The 21014-nt window shown below is 43.9% G+C and overlaps 1 protein-coding gene across 1 annotated transcript in view; it reads left to right on the top strand.

Annotated features, from left to right (window-relative positions):
• LOC127009234 (uncharacterized) overlaps window positions 1-20853 on the top strand; it is a 125841-nt gene extending 104988 nt beyond the window's left edge. Inside the window, exons 3-6 of the mRNA XM_050882099.1 lie at window positions 15516-15728; window positions 17223-17390; window positions 18100-18209; window positions 19166-20853. Of these exons, the coding sequence (XP_050738056.1) occupies window positions 15516-15728; window positions 17223-17390; window positions 18100-18209; window positions 19166-19432 (758 nt within the window). The 3' untranslated portion in view covers window positions 19433-20853. The remainder of the gene's footprint in view (window positions 1-15515; window positions 15729-17222; window positions 17391-18099; window positions 18210-19165) is intronic.
• Window positions 20854-21014: the final 161 nt, after the last annotated feature.

Raw genomic sequence — 21014 nt, 5'->3', positions numbered from 1 at the left:
TAAGTGAGGGAGCTGAAAAACCTCATACATAAACTCTCCTCGTCCTCATCCTCCTCATCCTCCTCCTCCTCCTCCTCCTTCTCTTCCTCCTCCTCCTCCTCCTCCTCCTCCTCCTCCTTCTTCTCCTTCTCTCCTCCTCCTTCACCACCACCACGACTCCTCCTGGTCGATTTACGAGTCTTCCAGTCCGTTCTTTTAACCTTAAACTTAAGAAGAAGAATGAAGCCACAGAACACCACGTTAATGTTATATATATCTCCACTCCCTCCTACTCCTCTTTCTTTCCCTCCTCCTCTTCTCCTCCTCCTTCTCCTCTTCTCTTCCTCTTCTCCTTCTCTTCTGACACCGGCCACTCCTCAGACAAGAAATAATTCTCACATTTCACTCGGAGGGAAGACCTTTTTTATAACATCCCCTTCGCTGCCTCTTGTTTAATATGAATTCTTGGACCAAGGGGCCTCGGGTAAGACTGGCTGGCTGGCTGGCGGGGTGTCTGTGTGTCTGGCTTTAATGGCCGATCGGGTGATGGATGGCTGACCGACTGATTGAGTGACTGACGTAACTGGCCGCTGACTGATTGACATGGCTGAGCGGCTTGTTGGTTGACTTGATAACTGGTTGTCTAAGTGTCTGACTTTAACTGACTGGTTGAACGGTTGGCTGGATGTATGGCTGACCGAGGATTTGAGTTGCTGGGCGTCTATTGTTTGGTGAGTTTTAACGATATTAGTCAGTGATTGAGTGATCGAGGGTTTGAAGGAGTCGCGCCGCCACTCACCTTATACCTCTTCTGGAACACGTAATTAAGACAATGTTTGGCGTTTCATCTTCCAAAGAGGTAATCGTACGCCATACCATCGTTGCCAGATTATCGTATTCACCACTTTGTATTCATCATTTTTAAGCCACAAACTCTCGCACCTACACAAATAACGATGGAAAATTAAAGGCAGCGTTAAAACTCTTATTTATTAATGCTTCTTTGTTTTTTGCCACAGTTATCTCGGTCAGAAACTACGAAAATGCAATGCGGTGAGTACGATAACTTGGCAACAATACTCCATACTCTTTTCCGGGCGTTGGTGTCCTTCCTTATTTACCATAATCATTATTAGTTATATGAGAGAGAGAGAGAGAGAGAGACACACACCCCACTCCTCTTCGTACCCCTTTTCTAGTATACCACGAGCACACACACACGCAGCAAGACACATTAAATTCATACGTTCACTTAGCTCCCATCAGAATAACGTTCGCGCGCCTGCACACGTAGCTTGCATTCCCCAGGCACCCAGCAAGGCACGGGAATAATAAATACCAGTGTGCAGACCCGGCGCCCCCCCCCCCCACACACACACACACCCCACACCCCTCCACCCCACACCCCTTCACCTCACAGTCCTGCACCACCGTGAAAATGAAAACCCGTCCCAGAGCGTTATCTACAAACAGTTCCCCCTTCGCTGCGCCCCAAGTTTTCCAGCGCCCCTCTTACCCTTCCCTCGCGGTTCTGGGAGTGCCTCTTCGCCTCATCTTCCCTGCTGGGTGACGGGGGGGCGAGACAGGGGGCGAGGAGGGACTTTGATGACTGGCCAGCGAGTTAGGGAGGAAAGTCTGGCCAGGAGGTGAAAGGGGTAGGAAGGAGGGCTGGTGAAAGGGATAAGAGGGAGGGCCGAGGGTGTTAGGGTGACGGTAAAAGGGAAGGGAGAGAGGGTTAAGGGTTAGAGGAACGTTGACAGTAGTGGAAGGGAGAAGAAGAAGGAAGGAAGGGAGGGTGGGCTAGAATCAGGGAAGGGAAGGAAAGGCCGATTGAGCGAGGATGGTGATGGAATGGAAGGGAAAAAAAGACCAGTGGAGGGATAGGAAGGAGGAATGAAGGATAGGCTACTGTAAGGGAAGGGAAGGAGAGCCGAAGGAGCGAAGATGTCAGAGAAAGAGAATGGAAGGGAAGGAAGGGGCAGTGGAGCGAGGATGGTAAGGGAAGAGGAAGAAGGGCCTGGTGGAGGTCGAAGAGAGAGGAGGGAGGAAGGCCCAGTGTTAGGAGAGGGCGGGAGGGATAGTGGGCCAGGGAAAGGGGGATGTAGGGAGGGAGGGAGGGAGGGCTAGTGCAAGGGGAAGAGTCAGTAAGCCTCAGGACGTGGACGACGCCTCGGTGATGGGTCGACGCACTTCACCCGCCGTAAAGGAGTCCGAAGAAGAGACGTCGTTGTTCATCCTCGTGTTTCGTCGGGCGGATTCCTGGATCGTCGACTTCCTGTGTGATGGGAGGTGGCGGGATATGTGAACTGTCGGATAACTTTTGCTGATTTCTTTAGTAAATGAACAGCAAAGAACATAAATCGTGAAAAAATACTGATAACTTTTTCCAGAAATTACAAACATGATCAGAACTGCGAGGATAGAGAAAAACTGTTTATGGATAGGTCCTGTTCTCTTTGTCAGCGCTAAAGGAAAAGGCATAATCTGAACGCAGCTTTGGGAAAATATACTGATAACTTTTTCCAGAAATTACAAGCATGATCAGAACGGAGAGGATAAGGAAAAACTGTTTATGGATAGGTCCTGTTCTCTTCGTCAGCACTAAAGGAGAAGGCATTATCTGAACGCAGCTTTGGGAAAATATACTGATAACTTTTTCCAGAAATTACAAGCATGATCAGAACGGAGAGGATAAGGAAAAACTGTTTATGGATAGGTGCTGTTCTCTTTGTCAGCGCTAAAGGAGAAGGCATAATCTGAACGCAGCTTTGGGAAAATAAAAATTATACTCAACGCCTGCACATCGCTCACCAACCCAAGGACAAAAAAAAGCGTTGCAGCACTCACTTAACAGGACGTGGTGGAAAACGGACATTCCAAAAGGGAGCGGGTCCAGGAACTGCCGCCCGATGATGGAGAAGGCGAAGGAGTAGGTAGCCAGTCACCACCTGGAGGAGAGAAATGAGGTAGTTAGGTGTTAGGTAATCAATGTCGGTTTGGTACGCGGATGACCAGGAATGCGAGCTTTAGAAAATCCATCGCGTTTTTTTCCTACAAAGCAAATCATGTAATTATAAACCTTTGATCTCAAGTTATGCTAATGCTTTTATTTTATAACTGAGTTTGCGGAAAGCGAGCACGTTGAATAGTGAGCCCACGTGAATTTTGGACTTATCTTTTGATGTTTAGGCGTTAAAATTTCACTTTGCTTAATTTCCCGTTGCCACTGTAATTTTAATAAGTCTGCTCCTGATATTTAAGTAGTAGTAGTAGTAGTAGTAGTAGTAGTAGTAGTAGTAGTAGTAGTAGTTGTTCTAGTTCTAGTTGTAGTAGTAGTAGTTGTAGTTGTAGTTGTAGTTGTAGTAGTAGTTGAAGTAGTAGTGGTAAAGTAGTAGTAGTAGTAGTATACAAGTAGACGTAGTAGTAATAGTGGTAGTAGTAGTAGTGGTAGTAGTAGTAGTAGTAGTAAAAAAAGAGAAGGAGTTGCTGCTATTGTTACTGTCGTTGTAGTAACATTAGTAGTAGCAGTACCAATAAAGAGTAGCAGTGACATCAGTGACATCAGAAGGAATGATTCGAGGCTCGCCAACTCATCCCTCGCCTTCCCAGGACGGAGAGCGCAGCGGTCCTCCGCGGGAAATGCTGCCACGATATAACATCACTCTTCTTTTCGTCTAACGTCAAATTAGCATGGAAATAGATTAGAGCTACTTAGCATTGTCTTACTTTGCATTGTCTCGCGTTCCTTGCGGGGAGGGGAAAGAATGGTGGAGGAGGTTCGAAATAGGTCGTGTGTGTGTGTGTGTGTGTGTGTGTGTGTGTGTGTGTGTGTGTGTGTGTGTGTGTTCTTTCGTGTTTTACTCAACTAACTACATTTCGATATCCTTTTGTGCCACGATAACCTCCCTTACCACCATAACAACCACCACTGCCACCATAATAACCAACAACAGCCATAACCACCACCACCAACAACAACAACAACAATAACAACAACAACAACAACAACAACAACAACAACAACAACAACAGCAGAAAAACAGGCTTTACAACTTCCAAACAACGTAACATATGAAAATTTTACTCATTAACTCCCATGTTCTTCCTTCTCCCCCCAACACTCTTACTGTACCATTAAACCGCACAGGAGGAGGAGGAGGAAGAAGAAGAAGAGGAGGAGGAGGAAGAGGATGCCGCATCTAACTTGGACTAACTCGGTAAAAGACGTCTAATTCGGTTACCCTCATCCTGGTCCGAGTTGTAGGGATTAGCCGAATGTGCCAGCAAGGGAGGAAGGAGCGGAAGGAAAGGCTCTCTGATGACTGCAAGAAAGAGCCAGGGAGGAGGAGGAGGAGAAGGAGAAGAAGGAGAAGGAGAAGGAGGAGGAGGAGAACGAGGAAGGAGGAGGAACGAGGAAGGAGGAGGAGGAGGAGGAGGAACGAGAAAGGTGGGAGAGGAGGAGTAGAAGAAGAAGAAAAAGAAGAAGAAGAAGAAGAAGAATGAGAAAAGAGGAGGAGAAGGGGGAAAACGAGGAAGATAAAGAGAAAAATAAGGAGAAAGAAAAGAAAAAATGAAACGGAAGCAGAAAAGTGACGGCATGATTAGCAAATGCAATTCTAGTAAAAAAAAAATAGGAGAAACTAGAAAGCAATAGAGTACTTAACATAGGCATTTGAGGAAGGAAGGTGGGATTGGAAAAATAGGTGATGATTTTCCTAACCGCAACCACTAATAAAAATATCACCAGCACCACCTCCACATCACTACCACCATAACCACCACCACATCACTACCATAACCACCACCATCATCAAGGTTAACATCACCACTACTACTGCTAATATTACTACTACCACCACCACCACACAGCAACGACCACCACCAACAACAACACTACTACTACTACTACTACTACTACTGCTACCACTACTGCTACTGCTACTCCCACTACTACTACTACTACCACCACCACCACTACCACAAACTCAACTGCAATGTTTCATCCAGACTTGAAATTCAGTGGCGGAGTAATTAGCTCGTTAGATTCAGCATTAACAAGATAATTAAGCCGCTAATCACCCTAGTTGACGGGCCATTATTCGCAGGATGGGCCGCCTCATCCATATTAATTAAATAACCGAGTATGATTAATATGCAGCATCGCCAATCAGATCAGTCAGCGGACCCGCGGGAAGGCGATGGCGATCCGGGGAAAGAAACCGAAATTGACTTGACAGCTCGTGGTGATTTACGGAGCTCGACGGAGTGGGGATTTTTTTTTCTTTAGTGACCGAACTGAAATAGATATTGAACGGAGAAAGGAAAAGGTTGTAATCTGACGCATACCAACCCAATTTAACCGACCCTGACATGTTTTCCTTTCTTACATTAGTGACAGAATGGTTGTTATCAGACGCATTGTAGCCCAGTTTAACTAACTTCAACACTTATTTAATTAATGACTTGAAATGATTGTAATCTACCACATTTTAACCCAACTTAACCGACCCTAACACAGTTTTCTTTTTAACATTACAGACGACATAATTTTACCCAACTCTTCTTTTGATCTTATAACCAAATATTGACGTGATAAAAGAGTGGTTTGTGATCGCGTTTTATAACTGAGCTTAACACAATTTTTTCTTACTTTAGTGACTTAGAATGGCTGTAGTCTAACATACTTAAAACCCAACTTTTCTTTTGATCTTATAACTAAATACTGACGTGATGATATGACTGGTGTGTGATCGTGTTTTATAACGGAGCTTAAAACAACACAATTTTTTCTCTTACATTACTGACGGTATCGGTTTCATTTAAAGAGATAAGCTAAGGAACAATGGCCATAAAATCACCTCTTCCTGGTACTTACGTAAATTCTGTCAGGAGGGGAGAAGTATCGACGATTTTGGCTCCGTAGTAAGCTTGAGGTCTCTTATTGGTAGCTCTCGTTTTCTTTGCAGGAGTAGCTTGTTGGGGGATCTCTTTTATCTTTTAGTTACCCCTTTGCCTCTTACTAAAGTGCGTCCATTTTCTTGTGTTTACGATTTAGTCAACACCCAACACCTCAAATTTGTCTTTTTTATCTCCATTTTGCTGTTCTTGAGTGTTATGAACTCCCAGTTATTTATTTATTATCAAAACTGACTCTTACTAACGTTCAACTCCTCTTTATTTCCTTGTGTTTATAATCTCGTCAATGCCCAACACCTGAAGTTTATCTCTTTCGATCGTAATTTTGGTTTTTGACTACCTTGAATTCTTTCTTATTTTCATTTCTTTTTTTCAAACTATTGGTCGACCTCACGCCCCATCAACCTTCGCCCTCATCCCCTTCTTCCTTCCTCTTGCACAACACTCCTTCTAGACCTCCCCTCCTTCCTCCCCTACACCCCCATATCCCTCCCCTCCGCCCCTACACCTCCATATCCCTCCCCTCATTCCCTACACCCCCATATCCTTCCCCTCCTCCCGTACCCCACATGCCCCTCCCCTCCTCCCGTACCCCACATGTCCCTCCCCTCATCCCCTACCCCACATGTCCCTTCCCTCCTTCCCTACCCCTAATGTCCCTCCCCTCTTCCCTTCACCTCCATTCCCCTCCTCTCCTCCCCTACACTTCATATCCCTCCCCTCCTCCTCCCCTCCTCATGTCTCTCCTCTCCTCCCCGCACCTCATACAGATCGCTGCTTCCATTTATCAACTTTATCTATCGGCTTCCTGACTTCGCTCGTATATCGTGTATCCATGTCACTCTTGGGCACTTCTCCCTCTCAAGTCTTGCCTCGTCTTCCTGTCTTCTTTCCCTCGACCTTTTTTTCCCGTCTCTCCCCTCTTCCTACCACTGATGAACTATCCTCTACCTCCGCCTCACCCCTCGCTTCCTCTTGTTTCTCACGGAATACCAACACTCTTAGGGAAAGTTTTGGATCCCATTCCCTCGACTTGATCCCACTTACAAAGAGTCCATTGGTGCGTGATCGTGTTTATAATCTTTTAACGGAGATTCATTATCCAGTTCCCGATATTGATGGTTTGTATACAGCGTATCTACAGGTCACTATATAGTACAAATTCACTATGTAGTAAAAGAAATTGTCCCGTATTGTAAGCATTCAAAGTTCTCGTCATTTGTATTTAGGTTCTTATGAATTCAAGAAGTTAATGCATATAGAATCTTCAGTCACTTATATTGATGGGAAGGGTTGGTGATGGGACTGGTGGGTAGGGGAAGGGCTGGTGATGGGACGGGTGGATAGGGGAAGGGTTGATTATGGGACTGGTGGATAGGGGAAGGGTTGGTGATGGGACTGGTGGATAGGGGAAGGGTTGGTGATGGGACTGGTGGATAGGGGAAGGGTTGGTGATGGGACTGGTGGATAGGGGAAGGGTTGGTGATGGGACTGGTGGATAGGGGAAGGGTTGGTGATGGGACTGGTGGATAGGGGAAGGGTTGGTGATGGGACTGGTGGATAGGGGAAGGGTTGGTGATGGGACTGGTGGATAGGGGAAAGGTTGGTGATGGGACTGGTGGATAGGGGAAGGGTTGGTGATGGGACTGGTGGATAGGGGAAAAATTAAATTAAAAATGCCAAAATATATCAGTTGTATGTGTATTTATGCGTGTGTGCGTGTGTAAGTAGGAGAGAGAAGAGGTGGGGAAGGGAGGGAGGGGTAAAAAAAAAAAAAATAACATGCTCCAATTTAAAGAGGAAAAAAGCTGTGTGGGCCGAAAAAAAAATTATAAAAAACTAATAATAATAATAATAATGATAATAATAATAATAATAACAACAATAACAAGAACAGTAGCAGCAATATCATCTCGCAGCGAAAGCAGACGCCACCACCACCACAAACACCACCTTGGCCCCCCCCCTCCCCCGCACCACCACAGCCACCATGACCCCGCCCCCTCCCTCCCCCGCCGACGACTCCACCTTCGTTTGGCCGCGCGCGATAAAACGAAGCCTTGCACCCTCGGAGTCTGCACCAAATTACCAAAATCCACCACCGCTTTCCACTAATTGAATCTCCGCACGACGCCGTGAGACCAGCATTGTGTGCGCGGCTTGGCTTGACCCCGAGATGTTTCTGACAAGGCGTGGAGGGAAGGGGAACGAGGTGAAGGGGGTTGGGAGGGGGGGGGGGAAAGGAGGAAAGTGAAAACGTAGGTGGTGCTGGTTAGGGAAGGTAAGAGAGCTAGGAAGTAAGAAAGGAAGGATGGTTGGAAGGACAGAAGGAATGAAGGAAGAATGTAGGTGTTAGGGAAGAGAGGAGGAAAGAAAGACCGTAGGCTGCGCTGGTTAGGGAAGGTAAGGGAAGAAGGGAGGAAGGAAGAAAGAAAGAATATATGGGCGAGGGAAAAGATCAGAGGGAGTGAGGGACAGGAAGACCGTAGGGGATGCTGGTTAGGGAAATTAAAGGAAAAGAAAGAAAGAAAGGAGGAGTGTAACTGATTCTGGTTAAAAGAGAGTAGGAATAATGTTTGCACCGCTCGTTAGAAGAGAGATGGGAAAAAGAAGAAGAATATAGGTGCTGCTTGATGGAAGATTGAAGGGAAGGAGAAGGAATTAAGATTATATAAGTGCCGTTGAATGGGAAAGGAAAAGAAGAAACGTAGAAAAGAATATTGTTGGTGCTAAGGCTGAGAGGGAATAGGAAGTAAAAATAGATGTATAAAGATAAGAGAACTGAGGATTAAAATATTCGTGACTAAAAAAAAAAAATAGCGAAGTAGTAGTAGTAGTAGTAGTAGTAGTAGTAGTAGTAGTAGTAGTAGTATCATCATCATCATTATTCTCATACTATCACGTAAGTCTTCTATGCAACTAAACATCCACATTTACTCATGACGTTAACATTAATGACTAAGAAAAATGTCCTGCATCTTTCACACACACACACACACACACACACACACACACACACACACACACACACACACACACACACACACACACACACACACACACACACACACACACGAGGGCTTGCTTATTTTTTGTCTAAACTTCCCTCTCCCCTTAATTCCTCTTCCCCTTTCTCTCCTCTTTCCCTTTCCCGTTTTCTCTCTCCTCCTCCCTTTCCTCTTTCCTTACCTCTTCCCATACCCCTTTCCCTTCCCCCCTTCCCGTTACCATCCCTTCCTCCTCCCCTTCCCTCCCCTTCCCCCCATTTTTACATCCTGGTATATTGATGTGTTTTGACCAGAGTGTTGCAAAAGCAATTTAAGATTTGAAAACAATCCTCCGCCGATAGGATATATAACTCAACGCGAAAACGAGAGAGAGAGAGAGAGAGAGAGAGAGAGAGAGAGAGAGAGAGAGAGAGAGAGAGAGAGAGAGAGAGAGAGAGAGAGAGAGAGAGAGAGAGAGAGAGAGAGAGAGAGAGAGAGAGAGAGAGAGAGAGAGAGAGAGAGAGAGAGAGAGAGAGAGAGAGAGAGAGAGAGAGAGAGAGAGAACATGCAGGCGTGTCTCAGATCGTGGAGAAATTGCTTTATATGATGACAGATGAAGGTTACAGTTTGAGGCTGAGCTTCGTATACTAGAAAGAGACATTTTTTTGCACCGGGATTATGGTTATTATTGTTATGTTGGGCCTATTGAGCCGGTAGGCCTGTCTGTTGGCCCCAGTCTGTTAGTGGCATAGGCAATTATTTTATAGTGGTGCCATTCTTACTGAGCTCATGCTGTCCCCCAGAGTTTCGCTGGTGAAAGACTTTTGCTTAAGTCTGACTATGGCGTGCCTTCGGACACTGCGCTCACTCATTACTGCCAGCTTGTAGTGCCGGACGAGACTTAAAGGTTTGTATAATAAGACACTTTCGCTTCTCACATCAGCTATTTCTAAAGGTCAAAGAGGGGGTCAGTCAGGTTCTAATGAGTGTTTCTTCAGGTTCACGGTACAGAAGAAGACTCACACTACCACCAGGGTGTCATAAAACTACCCCTGGAAATGCCCACAACTCCTACGAAAGCCTTGTCATATATGTGTTCTAGGGCGGCGATGTGTTTTGTAATACGACCCCAACCACTCAACCACCGCTTCCCTTAGTTTTGTGTGTGTGTGTGTGTGTGTGTGTGTGTGTGTGTGTGTGTGTGTGTGTGTGTGTGTGTGTGTGTGTGTGTGTGTGTGTGTGTGTTTTAGTAAATCATCTGGAGTGTGCAGAACTAAAACCTAACGAAAACTGGTACGGTGGATATGCATTCTATTGATTATTGCTGTGTTTTCCCCCTTTTTCGATTCATCTCCACCTGCAATGAGTGACACCCTTCACAATGAAATAATGGAGTGCAGACGAACGTATCCAGTTTTAATTAACGTGTCATCCGTTCACGTGCTTCCTGGTGCGTATGATGGCGTGTGTCACCACTAGGGGCGCGGAACACTTTTCACTCCCCTCCCGTATTTTAGGAGCGGCGTGGTGCTGTCTATTTTGTTATCTGTGTATCGTATCAAATTTTAGGTCTGATATATTTTCGTTGTTTATCTCCGCAACCTACGGTCTTTCTTTCCTCCTCTCTTCCCTAGTTCCTACATTCTTCCTTCCTTCCTTCTGTCCTTCCAACCATCCTTCCTTCCTTCCTTCCTTTCTTACTTCCCAGCTCCCTTACCTTCCCTAACCAGCATCACCTACGTTCTGCCTTTCCTCCTTTCCCCCCTTCACCTCCTTCCCCTTCCCTCCACGCCTTGTCTGAAATATCTCGGGGCCAAGCATGTATTTGTCGATCCTGTTTTCAGTCCACAATGCTCTCTTTATTCACCTTCCTTTACCTGTTATACCTATTGCCTTATTCGTATTGGATGGGGGACACTTTTCATCTTTTCATTGGAAGGGGATACTTTTGTTTTCATTTCTCCATCACATTTAGTATCTATTTGTCGATCTAGTTTTTTGTGCACGATGCTCTTTTTTTTCACTCTCCTTTACTTGCTATACCTGCTATACTTATTGGATGGTGGATTCGCTTTATCATCCTCCTCAGACTCCTTTCCCCCTCTTCAGGCTACAAGGCGATTGGGTCCAGGCACCACGGCTTGCATATGGTGCCTACAATCTTCTCATTTTCAACTCTATCATCTCTATACCCTTTTTTTTTCGGGGGGGGGGAGAACTTTTCATCCCACTATCTATATTAGGTGGGGTGGTCTTGTGGTATGACGTGTTTTTGTATTGTTTTACATTCCTCTCTCTATTCCAAGTATCATTTTTAGTATAGTTTATTTAAGTCTGTCTACCTTATGATACTATTTTTCGTAAGGTTAAGGAGACAGAACTAGGTGGGTGGTGGGGGGGGTTAGTGATACTGGAGGTGGTGGGAGAGGGGGTTGATGGGAGGGGTTCTGAGCAGTTCCTGGGGCGAACGAACGAACCATAAAAACGAAAGGTAGATAATAGGTTTGCACTAATTAAGCTGCTTCTCTAAATAAAATCAAACACCGAAAAAATAAGAGGCTTAATAACTCTTTGTCACGTTCGCTTTGAAGACTCGCGAGAGGCTTTTCCATAGAACAACAACTGTATTAACCGGGATTCTCTATGCTTCCCCTCTCTCCTGTTTTCCTTTGTAAATATGTTTTGTTTTCGTTCTATCATCCCATTCTTTTGTTATCCGTACACCATGCTCGAGTATCAAAGGTTTCCCCTCACTTGAATTGCTTTTTTTCACGTTTTTTTATATCTTTTGTTTCATTTGTCCATAGAAAGTAATGATTTCACTCCGCACATCTGTCTGTCATCTCTTTGTTTTACTCTTGCTGGTGTGTTGTGTCCCTTGTTTGTGGTATTTCAACGTGTTTTGCTGTGTACACTGTGTTCTGGGTTTTGTAAAGGGTATTCGTCCATTGTCAGTTTTCATTTCTAGTCCATTTAGCTCTATTTTTATGGTTTTGTACATTTAGTTTTGTTTCATCACCATCTTCAGCCATTATTGGGCATTCCCAAACCAAAACCTTTCCCAACGTTCTCCTCTTCTCTACCTGATATTCGTGTACTCCATCATCCTCCGGCAAGTCATCTTCCTTTCTGGTCCTCTGAATGCACTGGGTTGTCGCGCTGTTACTTTGTTTGACCATCTGTTATCTGTCCTACGCATGATATGACCAGTCTAAGTCCATTCTTATTTCAAATCGCAATTGAAAAACTCTCAGCCTTTGTATATTCCCTACTCTACGATGTTCTCTCCGTCTCAATGTTGTACCCAGCAGTTTTTAGCCATTCCTCAGTGTGCTGCTTAGCTCTCTCTGTTATTTATTTATTTTTTTGTATGCCGCCAAATTTCTGAATCGTATGTTTGGGGTGGCAAGATACTTTAAGTGTACACCTTTATCTTCTGGGAGAGTGAGAGGTTGGTATCGATTATGACCAGAAGCGTTGTAGTCCATTCCTATTTTCGTGATGTGTTTTTCGTGGTCTGGGTTTGCACTGTTTGTCCTAGATATGTGCATTCTTTTCCTCTCTCAGGTGTTTCATGCCCGATCGTTATACTTTGTTCTTACAGAGAATTAAACAGAACATCTCTGTAACACCAATACTGTCTACTCCACATCATTGCAACACCACCCCTGCCCACTTACTCCCTTATCTTCTGTTATTCGCTCATTATTAGTTATCTTATTTTTGTCTGTTTTGTTCGTTATCTCACATATCAAGTATCGGTATTGATATGTACTTTGTCTTTTCCGTGTGACAACGACTGCTAGAGGATGAAGGATACCCTCTCTATCGGACCCCCACATAAAAAAATATATATATATAAAAAACATACACACTAAAACATTCAGCTCAGTTCAGTAGTAGGCGTGGGATAAGCCTTGGCATCGGCTCCCACTAGGCTGTTTCTTTAGTTGTGCTGCAGTTCCTCTGTATTTCTGTGTCTTGTTTTCCAGATAATTTTAATTTATTCTTTTCTTTCTTGTATATCTTTGACACACAAAAACATACAAAAATAAACGTAAACACACACACACACACACACACACACACACACACACACACACAAACACACACACGGTCAGGAAGCCCCGTGTGTGCCGCCGCGGGGTGAGGCAGGCAGGCGCAGGCAGGCAGGCGGGTGTTTGGTATTCCGGACGCCCGCATACTCAATATTCGTATTCAGATGCATATAGTCCACAGAATTTGAAGTTATTCGTGTTCGTATTGTAGTGCAGGAAAAGTTCAAGCATTTGCATGTGTGTGTGTGTGTGTGTGTGTGTGTGTGTGTGTGTGTGATAGCCAGATCAACCGAATCGACTATCTACATCTACCTTATCTTGTCATTTTTGCATTATATATTATCATTTATTGTTGTTTGTTTACTATTTATTTTATTGTTTTTATTGGTTTTTTTTTTCTATCATATGTAACTCACTTAACTTAACCTACCATACCTTACTGTTTGCTTATCGCGTGTATGTCTGTTTCTTATCTTTATCTCCTCCATGATGTTCTCTTTCCTACAGGTGTTTTTTACTCTATGGGCATGGTATTTGTAAGGTATAGAGGGGATTAGATGTTCCTGGAAGTAACGTGACAGTCATTCAGGACGATGGTGTCACTTCTCATGTGGTCATCTTTAATTTATTATTTTGTTTTCTCTCCTTCTCCTCCTCCTCCTATATCTTCTTCATCTTCTTTTTCTTATCTTCATTTTTTTCACCTTTTTCTAATTTTCTTCATCGTCTTTGTTATTATTTTTTCCTCCATTTCTTCTTATTCCTGCTGCCACCACCATGAAGATACTCCTGGAGCACCACATAAGAAGCAACAGCTGTTCCTCCTAAGACGGTTACCGCCGAGCTCGCTTAAAAGACCGCCGCCTGGAAATAAAAGTTTAAGAGTGCTTACGAGTAGAGTGCTGCCTCCTTAGCCGCCTTCTCATTTCTACACAGCACAAGACCCCACTGTTTTTGCTCTGAAGGAAGTTTATTTACATACCTGAATAAGCTTCTCACCGTGTAGTAAGATCCAGCACTTCTTATTTGGTCTGAAAAACGAGTGTTGTCAGGCGTCATAGAAAACGAGATGGTAACAGGGAAACTTATGAATGTGTCTTCATACCCCAATCGTTAGTTAGAGAGAGGTTATCAACACTGATTTCCCCGTCCTTAGAATAGGAGGCCCTTCTTGGCGCTAAAGACCTAGAGAGTTTTCGTCTTCCGGTTGACCTAGCAAGTGAGCAAAGGACAAGATCAGACAAGATTACCTTCATAGAACAAAAGTCTTGTGACCTCTTCCCATACGACTAATGAATGCCTGCCCACGGACGCTCAGGCAGGCTCGTGTGTTGAAGCCTGTGTGAGGTATTACCTGTCCTCGGCACTTATAGCCTAGAGATGACTCGGCGACTCCTCCTCCTTCGCTAACAAGTCTCGTGCCATTGGTTAAAGTCCCATGTAAAGTATTTTCCTACTGGCTCCTTTCAGTGTTTGATGCGCTTAGATAGCCAGTCGGATATCGAGTGTAAGAGTCTTTGTTTTAGGCACCAGTGTAAAGGAAGGCCGGGGTAGTGGCGGTGTGTAAGCTTGGTGCGGGTGGAGCTGGTAGAGGTTAAAACTTAAGTGGCCAGTGGGATATCGCATAAAGGGGCTGTTTGTTATTGGAGGAAGCAGTTTTCAGGAAGGGAGAGGCAGCGACGGCGGCGGAGTGTTGTACTGCTGATGGAGCCGGAGGGTAGAGTTGAAATGTTGATACTTGCTTCCTTAAGTACGTCTTCAAGCTGTTCTCACTGCGACCCAGTTTTGTTCCACGTATTTCGGTCACGGTCCATTTTTAAGGCCCTTGATAATACGAGACGTGTACTTCTCGCCACCTGGAATTTATATATTCAATTGTGAGGAAGTGGCGACCTGTTGAATAAGTGGTCTATATTGACACATTACTGAAGCGTTAACGGTACTTGGAAGAACCCTGCCCTTCATAAGTCAACGAAGTGCTTTATATAGAATGCATTAGTCTGTGACGCGACACATGTTACGTGCTCCAATGTAGAATTTAAGTGGATTTTCTCAGATATTAATCCAAAATTTAAAATGCAGTAAAATTAGTTTGAATATTAAGTGATAATTTCTGAATACTCATATTTAGGGTTATGTGTGTGTGTGTGTGTGTGAGAGAGAGAGAGAGATTGTGTGCGCGTGTGCCTTCGTGTGTCCCTGTGTGTGTGTGTGTGTGTGTGTGTGTGTGTGTGTGTCAAAAGGCGAGGCATTGTCAGGAACCAGGGACGTGGCCTGCACATAGCAATCAAGCGATGCGTTGAGAAGGAGAAAGAAACGAAAAATTAGAGAAACGGGCTTGTTGGGGATCGCGCACTATTATTAAAGGGAATTAGGGAGAAATAATCATGACCTTTCCACTCTCTCTCTCTCTCTCTCTCTCTCTCTCTCTCTCTCTCTCTCTCTCTCTCTCTCTCTCTCTCTCTCTCTCTCTCTCCATACCAGAATCAGGCAGAAAATAAATAAAAAGAAAACAACAGTAACAGCTACTATTCCCTTCTCTTAAGTACAATATAAAAATGCTTTCTGATTTCAGTTTTACACTCGCCGAAGGAGGAAGAAACAGACGCCACCACCGAGAGAAAGATGAAGTTTCAGACTGACGGAGGTTCAAGGCGACAGTTTGCGTCCCTCAGGTTGACACTGCTGCCCTGCCGAACCCTGGGTCTGCTGTGCCTGCTGACCCTGGCCGCTGCCGCTTCAGCCGTCCTCACCCCTACCTCGCTGCTTCCTCTTACCGATGCGGAAGGTAAATGAGTTTGTCCGTGGCCGTGGCCGTGGTGGTGGTGGTAGACTAGTAGATCAGTCTGTCCGTGGTGGTGGCTGTAATGGTGGTGGTGGTGGTGGTTGACTATAAAAAAAAGTAGATTTATATGTCCGTGGTGGTGGTAGATCTGTCTGTCCGTGCTGGAGGTTGTGATGGTGGTGGTGGTGGTGGTACTCTTTTTTATAGTAGATTAGTCTGTCTGTGGTGGTGGTGGTGGTAGTAGTAGATCTGTCTGCCCGTGGTCGTAAAGGTCTCTGCTGAAGGCAATGAATACTGATAATAGAAGTAAACACCCTAAAAAAGCTCCGTAATGACAGGGGATTATTTTACAACAAAGGAGGTACATCAAGTGCAAAAACAAAAAAGTTCAGATAAGAAAATATTTTTTTTAAAAATACCAAAAAAAAAGGGCACCTTGAGTTACGGTATTTTTCAAAGGAATATACCATCTTTGAAGGCCTATGGCAGTAAGATTATTTCGTAATGTGATTATTTGTTCCTTATATATACATATGGAATGCGCAGGAAGTTTAAGGTTAGTTTTGGATTAAAATTCTTGAAGACTAGGGCGCTACAATGGAGTGGGAAAAAATGTACAGAGAGGCTCCACCCACAGAGTAAGTATATAAATTTGTGGCTCCACAAGTAAAATGGTGCCTCTATGAACACTTGCCTGCGCCATAACGGGCTGGGGCCGATCATCAGGCCCTACCAAGAAAGCCTACCAGTGCCATAGGTAAAAACGTAAAAACAACGCAGTGTAACCGAGTTCGCTGTTCATTTCTGTTAAATCCGTCAATGATAAGCATTGTAAAATGTTTGGGCTGTCTTTACAACGACATTCATCATGCAGCAAAATTTGTCAAAATGCTAAAGTTTCTCCATAAAAAAAAGAGAGGGATACAGGCAGCCATGCAGTGTGGAACCTTCGAACCTACACGTGAGAGGTAACAGCTCGAATAAGACGAGAAAAGGTACTCTTCCGTTTAATATAGTTTGCCATTAAATTCTATTTCTGTTCATCCTTTACACACGATTCACAGGTTTATAGAAAATGGATATCCGAGGGCAAGCCACAAATATTGCTCACCTCAAGCTAAATAATACGAATAGCCTATTTTCACAATTAACAAGGACTGCTGTTGAAAAGATGGCACTAAATGTGAAGGTAACTGATTTAGATAATTAGTTCGCAAGGTTATGCATTCTTTACGTGGGTTTCCTGTTACTGTTGGGGAGGGGAGTAGAGCAGATTTTTTCCCTTTCAAATTACTCCGGCTCACTCGGTTTCCCTTCCGTTTTAGATCATCTTAATATAATAAAATCATACGTAAAATTATCATTTCCATTAAAGGAATACCATAGTGCAGCATAGCTACTGAATCAAAAACGATACAGAAAACCGAAGTTTTAACATCTGTGAGGACCACCAGGACCACCATCTCTTCTGTAATGTTGTCCACATGGTTCTCGCAGAATCGCTGTGCGGGAAGAAGTCAGCGGTGCCGGTGTGCAGGATGAAGCTGAGTCAGTGCGCCCCGCTGGACACACTCCTCACTCCACTCCTCGGCTCCCCGCAGACCATTATCTCCTGCACCAACACCACCGGCATGCCCCTCAAGGCGGACTTCCTCGCTTCTCTCGGTAAGGAGTCATGAGTGAAGGAATAGTTGAAAAAAGAATGTACCGTACATTCGTAACGGGGCCCAAACTGCATGGAAATGATGGGACACATTGGCAATTTATGCTTTACCAAATATAACGATATTATGTAACCTCACCGTACTATCTGAAACAGAAATATGAGAGGTTGGGTTATTTTTTCTTCACTTGATTATTTTCAGTTCTTTCATCATATGAAGGTGTTCAGACAATCCCTTTACCCACCTTCAGGATTGCATATCAGCACTTTTCCTCGCCTTTACCAGGATGAAAATTTTCGATAGCCTTCTTGATTCAAATGATAAAATACATGTCCCTTGTGGTGTGGTGCGCTATTTTCTCCCTTTTGGGGGATATTCAGTTTGCGTTTAACCTCTAAAATTTGTTACATTTCTGTTTACATGTAGCCTATAGCGCCGGTAATCTAGTCCATATATAGGGGCCTGATGGTCGGCCCGACCCCGTCATGGCCCAGGCAGTTGTTTATAGTGGCGCCATTATTTTTGGCTCGTGCTGCTCCCCGGAGCTCATTCTTGATTTCACTTGCACAGCTTTTTTCTAGACTCCGGGCGGATTCGAACCCGCATCATGGACAACGCGATGAATGCGGGACCGGCACGCTAACCACTCAGCCACCGCCTCCCCTCGAGGCATTATGATTTTTTTTTATTTTATGGTGTGTTCATTTCAGGGAGGGCGATGATGACGGGGACTGTTGACGCAAAACTGATGAAGAAGCCCACTGGCGACGCTCCCGCCGACTACGCCATCCGGCAGTGCGTCCTCAACAGTACGGGCATGGTAAGTCCCCGCTAGTGGTCGCTGCAGCGTAGAATGAAGGAACATAACGTAAGGAGTCTGCAAGAGGCTAGTTGGCCTATACAAGGCAGCCCCTGTAAGCCTAACCCCACCGAACCTCACTATCCATGAACCCCACCATTTAAGTTTGTTTTTCGATACCGAAATAGTTTGCTTTTATCAGAAAATAATCAGTGTTGTTTACACTCTTCGAAAGGAAAGAAGCATGATCATTTACGGAGCAAACTATCATTAGTGTTTGGATTACACATTGTTCTTGCAAAATTAATGTGTTACTTTCGAAATAGACAATGACCACTTCTACTAAACTACTGTGGTATGCTGAACGGCAGCGAGGTTTGGGGTCCGATGTGATGTGGTGCGCTATCTTCTCCCTTTTGGGGGATATTCATATTGCGTTTAACCTCTAAAATTTGTTACACTTCTGGTATTAGTGGCATTATGATGTGTTTTTTTTTTATTCTGACATGAGTTTAGAAAGAGGTATACTCTTTTTTAATGCAAACTTCTGCCGGACGGCCGCCGGTAGTCGTTCGGTCGCACGAGAGATCGGCCACCTACTTGGTCGGGAAACGGTATAGGTGTGAATCGTAGCATTTTGGGGTCATGGGTGGTCGTTATCAGTTCGTAAAGTCATTGTGACTGGCCCTGAATTTGGCTTGCCATCATAGCGGTGAATGACTTGGCTGCCATGTGGATACTGCAAATATCCACATAGAAGTTTCAAGTAGAGGTTCGAGATTTTTATGGATATAAATGATAGATGGTATGAATAAGATATTTTCGGAACTTTTTCTCTTCCAGACTCAATATTCATGCTCTATTGTATGTTTGTATAACCTCCAAGTTAATAAATTACAACATGTGTGATATGACGTTTGTGTCGGCGAAGTTGGCGTATGCCTCAATCTCTTATTTTTTTCTGGTCAACAATGTAGCTGGGAGGCGACCTTCAGCTGAACCGTGGAGCCATTGCGGCGCAGGTGGCCAGCATGTCACCCCCGAGCCTGCGAGCAGCCGTGGGCCTCGCCATCGACGGCTGTCCAGAACCCGTGGACCTGAAGGTCATGGAGTACCTCAAGTGCCTGAAGAAAACATGTGTGGCTAGTATTCCTGACCCCACACCTGTTCCGCCTTCTTTGGGGAGCCCATTGTCTGATGGGACGAAGGCTGGAGGAGGCTTAGGGACTGTGGGAACCATCTAGTTACTCTTGTTCTCTTCTGTTTGGATGAAAACCTGCTACGCTGGCTCCATGCTCCAGGGGGAGATTATGTTTTATGAAGTTTTTGTTTTAGTTAAAACCCGAAATCAGTCAGACCTGTGGTTTAAAACTAGCCAAAACCTACGTATTACTGCACAACTAGTTTTAACTAGGCATAACTAGTTGCACCTAAGGATCTTGGAGAATAGCCGAAAAGTCAAGATTAAAAAAATTTAACTTAGTTTTAACTGAACATTTTAGTCAGAACTAGTTTCAGCAACAGCTTTCTATGACGAAACTAGTTGTAACAAAATATCACAGTGAATACTGGTAAAAAGTGACAAATACTTTTTTTTTTTATTTGTAAATCCTTCATAATATACGTAAAAATAATATACAATGTCTGGAATCTTTTCTTTATTAAAACCGATAGTTACACATTCACTATACTTAGTGTTGCAAAATACCCGGGAATTTTGAACAGGGAAACTTTCCATATGAATTTATATCAGATTTATACATTACTTGGCTCTGTATTGCACCACCTTCGGACCACTTGTTGGTATTATTATCTTTCATCCATCCATTCAACATATTTTCATTACCTGGATTTTCCCTTTCCACAGACCCTTGGGGCCTTGGTTTTCCATGCACATTTTTCATCTCTGGCCACAAAGAAGCCAAGGACGTTATGACAGCGTTCACAAGTTCTCTCCCGTTATCACTGCAAAATACAAGGTGATCCAAACATTAAAAAAAAATATCAAGAAGGTGATGTGCAACCGCTTTTGCGCGTTTACACTGCAGCGTTCGAAGTATTACAAATATTGCTAAATGATCTTGATACACCATTATGAGCTTGTATTTTCCATCCTTATCATGCGGAGAAAATAAACATAATATATAATCATCCAGAAGAAATAAATTAGTTTCATATCTCCTATAGCACCTAGTTTAAACTAGGAGTCTAGCAGGAAAATACGGTACAAAACGGTTCAATGGTATTTGTTGATTTAATAATTAAATCTTGTGACGAAAAATTAGTGTCACAAAATTAATAGTGCGTGGTTTGGTAACTCAAACTGCGCACCCTTGGCAGCGAGCCAAGCAGCGGGACTCCCCCATCTCAGCTGTCGGCAGTGTTTTCCCAGTTATAAAATCCGCGGCCCAATTGGGCTGTTTTCAAGAAAAACAGATTTTTTTTTTTCGGGAGGGGGAGGGAATGTTCTTTTTATACCTCGTCGCGTTTCTAGGGGGCCGATGGACGCATTCAGACCCACCTCTTGTAGAGTCTACACCTCTGGCCTATACCGATGTGATCATTTATATTAACCGGATATAGGCTAGGGGTTGATGATGAAAGTGGTTATCATGAGTTGTTAATATGACATGACTTTTAATCGAAAGGTCTTACAAACTATATATATATATATATAGATATATATATATATATATATATATATATATATATATATATATATATATATATGTGTGTGTGTGTGTGTGTGTATGATATAGCGAGGTATGGATGTGTATATGTTAATTAAGATACATACGTTGTTTGCTCATTTACTTTTTTTTTCAC

This window comes from Eriocheir sinensis, chromosome 40 (assembly GCF_024679095.1).
Source record: "Eriocheir sinensis breed Jianghai 21 chromosome 40, ASM2467909v1, whole genome shotgun sequence".
Lineage (NCBI taxonomy): Eukaryota > Metazoa > Arthropoda > Malacostraca > Decapoda > Varunidae > Eriocheir > Eriocheir sinensis.
Note: the sequence above shows the minus strand (reverse complement) of the source record. Positions and strands in the feature narration are given on the sequence as shown.